The 3281-nt window shown below is 34.3% G+C and overlaps 1 protein-coding gene across 1 annotated transcript; it reads right to left on the reverse strand.

The window, feature by feature from the left end:
* Positions 1549–2880, reverse strand: LOC107628631. Its single transcript, XM_021116770.1, has 5 exons — positions 2782–2880; positions 2497–2651; positions 2252–2363; positions 2102–2140; positions 1549–2002 (listed from the first exon to the last, which is right to left on the reverse strand). Exons 2-5 carry the CDS (start codon positions 2628–2630, stop codon positions 1913–1915), a joined length of 375 nt encoding a protein of 124 aa, XP_020972429.1. The 5' UTR covers positions 2631–2651; positions 2782–2880; the 3' UTR covers positions 1549–1912.

Genomic DNA, 3281 nt, shown 5'->3' on the forward strand with positions numbered 1-3281 from the left:
AAAAACTGACATATTTGAACAACAAAATTATCAATTTTCTGCTGATTAACCACTACCACTCGTTGGATATATTTTAGATATTGAATTATCTGGTGCCACCCTAGTGTCTCGTATGTCGGGATGGATAAGATATACATATACTTCATCATATATATATGTAGTCCATTATTCAATTAAAATAATGTTCATCATGTGTGTTCACAAGATGCATCTATAAACATGTTACCTCCACTATCTTACACAAATTGTCAATAACGATTTCATTGAATCTTTTTTTTTTCTAACAAGTGTATTTTAAGGTATTTGTTTGTATAAAGTTTTTGAAGAAAAAGAAGTAATAAGTATTTATCAAACATTTTAACGCATTTAATATATTAAAATTTTGAAAACGATCATTTTAAGAAAAGAAAAATTAATAAGTAGCTTTATAAATTTAAGAGAGAGATGACGGGTTAGTTTTTCTAATTTTCTTTTCTTCTTTTTACTTTTTTAATTTTAAAGTGGGGCCCATAAAAGCAAGAGGCACAGGAGGAAGAAGTCATTATCAGGGAAAACCGTGTGAGAAGGTTATACAAGTTTTTAACCAAAGTAAAAGGGCTTGAAGGGGTCATCCAAACACGACATAGATTCGGATGACGTGTCTCCATCACAGCCTCGTGCGGGTGGGTCCCATTTCCAATCACTCACAAGCTACACTTGATAGAGACTTTACCACTATAACTCTATTCCACTTGTGTTCCATTTTTCTTCTTTTTTCAAGGGAACCCCAACAATCACTCAGCCTATTGGGCTTTTTTTAAATAATATCTTTTAAGAAAAATGAGGAGCAGTGATTTTGGAGCAATTCAAGAGCAAGAAAAGATCCTCAAGGTAACTCGCGTTTATTAATGTAACAAATTTAAGTATACATAGATAGAAGCATGAACTTTCTGTTTCTAATAGAGTTTCACTTGTGTTTTCGTATTAAACACAATTCTAATCAATTCTTGAAGGTTTTATTGGGGACATGAATCTCTCGAAACTTAGATATCTACAGAAAAAAAAATGTTGTCTAATACATTATTTGAAAGATTATTTGCTGAATTACACAAGATAATGAGAGTTCTTTTTTTTTTTTTCAATTTGTGGCAGTGTCAAACAAGAACCTAATAAGTGGCCCATTAGATTGACAACTGGATGCCTAATTATTGATTTGGAATCAATGTAACGCCCTACATGATGTCCAGAAATAAAAGGCCCCTACACCATGTCCTTTTAGAGAGAAGAAGAAGTCCCTGCACTTAACAAAAACGAAGATACCCCCTCCCCTCCTCCCGGAAAAAAAAAAAAAATAGTACATCATATATCCCAGAGGGTTTGGTTTATAGATAAAATTGAGATTCTCTCAATGGTAAAATTCACTTGACAAAATCAATTATGAATTTGCACCATTGGTTGAACATTCTTGTGATACATATGTTAATAATACTTAATAGTAAAATATCACAATATTTTCTCTTATTCAGAAATTCTAAAAGGTTAATAATTTCTGGTCATAAGCCGACTGACTAACACATCAAATTTTTAACATTCTAATCAATTTGGAAACACATGCATTACATCATTTGTGTCAATTTTCTTGTTATGCTTTCGCTCGTTTCCTAACACATATGAAGCATACAAAATGTTGCTATTTCTTCTCTGAGGTAAATAAAACAATGTAAAACTATAACGCATAATCCAGAGGAGAATGAGATGATGATAACAAAGTGTGAAGATTAGTATATGGTTCATGTATATTTTTCATTTGGTGGATGCTTGTTTGGTGAGTCTAAGGTGAAAACGTTAGACCAGAAATCCTCTATAAAGTGTATATAGCTAGACAGCAGTGGTTGAAAATAAACAACTTGAGTTGAGGACAAGTTGCTTCACATCATGAATGCTTTCTTGAATTACATTTGAGCTTTTGGTCTTCAACTTCTCGTTTCAATGTTTCCAGCCTTTCAAGCAAGATTGCATTCTCCTGATAGGTTGAATGTCAATGTTAGAACACTCAAGTACAACAAACTTGATATCACAACAACAACTAAGCCTTATAATGAAACTTGATTCATAGGCATACCTTTTGCAGGATCTTGAATTTATTATTAGTACCCTTAATCTGCCACATACACAAGTAGAGAATCATTACAAAAGTTTAAGCTACTGCATAGAGATGCATACATGGTTGAAAATGTTAATGTTGAATGAAGTGAAGAGGAAGATAGCATACCCGTTGAAGCTCCTGCAAACACTTGTTTTCCCTATCTACAGCCTGGTCATACCTTAGCCTCCATTCGGCAGATTCGTCCATTGCTTCCCTGTTAGCAATGTCAAACTGTCGCCTGCAAAAATCATCAATTGGCAAGAAAAACAAGGGGATATTATGATCACCTATCTGCTCTGTCAAACTAGAACCACAAATTACAATCAAAGTGCCAGGAATCTTAAATCATGAGAAAGGGGTTGGAAGGTAACCTTAGGAGCTCAGAGTCATCAGAGGAGATGCTGTAGTGAATGGCCCAAAGCCTGAAATAGACAGCGACACCCATTAGCATTAGAAAACCCAAGCTTGCTATGATTCTTCTTCTCTTCATTCTTACCACAACCATATCACACACTCTTTAATGAAATAACTCTATTTTAGCAATTTAATGATGTGAGATATAAGATGTTATGTACTAATTGTAGTGAGCTGTTAATCTTTAAATATATAGACAATACGATGAAATTATTAATAAAATAAGTCTATTTTAGTAATCTAATGTGTGTGTGTGAGAGAGAGAGAGAGAGGGTTTCTTATTGATTTCACATTTTGAGGTCCCAACTCCTAACAAGAACCAACCTTGTCAAACACCACACCACTCACTCACCTACATTTTCTTTCTTTTTCTATTGGGCCTTATTGGACCCATTCTAGGAAGCCCAATCAAATCACGCCTCCCTGCCCCATTCAAACCTAACCAATAACTTGCCAATGAGCCATAGCTCACACGTCATTTCACCCCTTCCCATTTTAAAGATCTCGGGTTCGAGTCTTACCAGCTGCAACCGAGAAGAAAAAAATTGGTAAGTATGTAAGAAGTGTGTGGGTGTGTACCTAGAATTGAGAGTTGCCTAATCCATTGGGGTACTTAGGATTAATGGTTATCTAATCTACCGAAAAAAAAAAAAAAACTAACCAAAAACTTAACTACCCTCGTTCCTTCTAATTACTTGAATCAGTCATATTTTGGCATATAGTAAGACGAAATACCAACTTT

This window comes from Arachis ipaensis, chromosome B02, assembly GCF_000816755.2.
Source record: "Arachis ipaensis cultivar K30076 chromosome B02, Araip1.1, whole genome shotgun sequence".
NCBI classification, from domain to species: domain Eukaryota; kingdom Viridiplantae; phylum Streptophyta; class Magnoliopsida; order Fabales; family Fabaceae; genus Arachis; species Arachis ipaensis.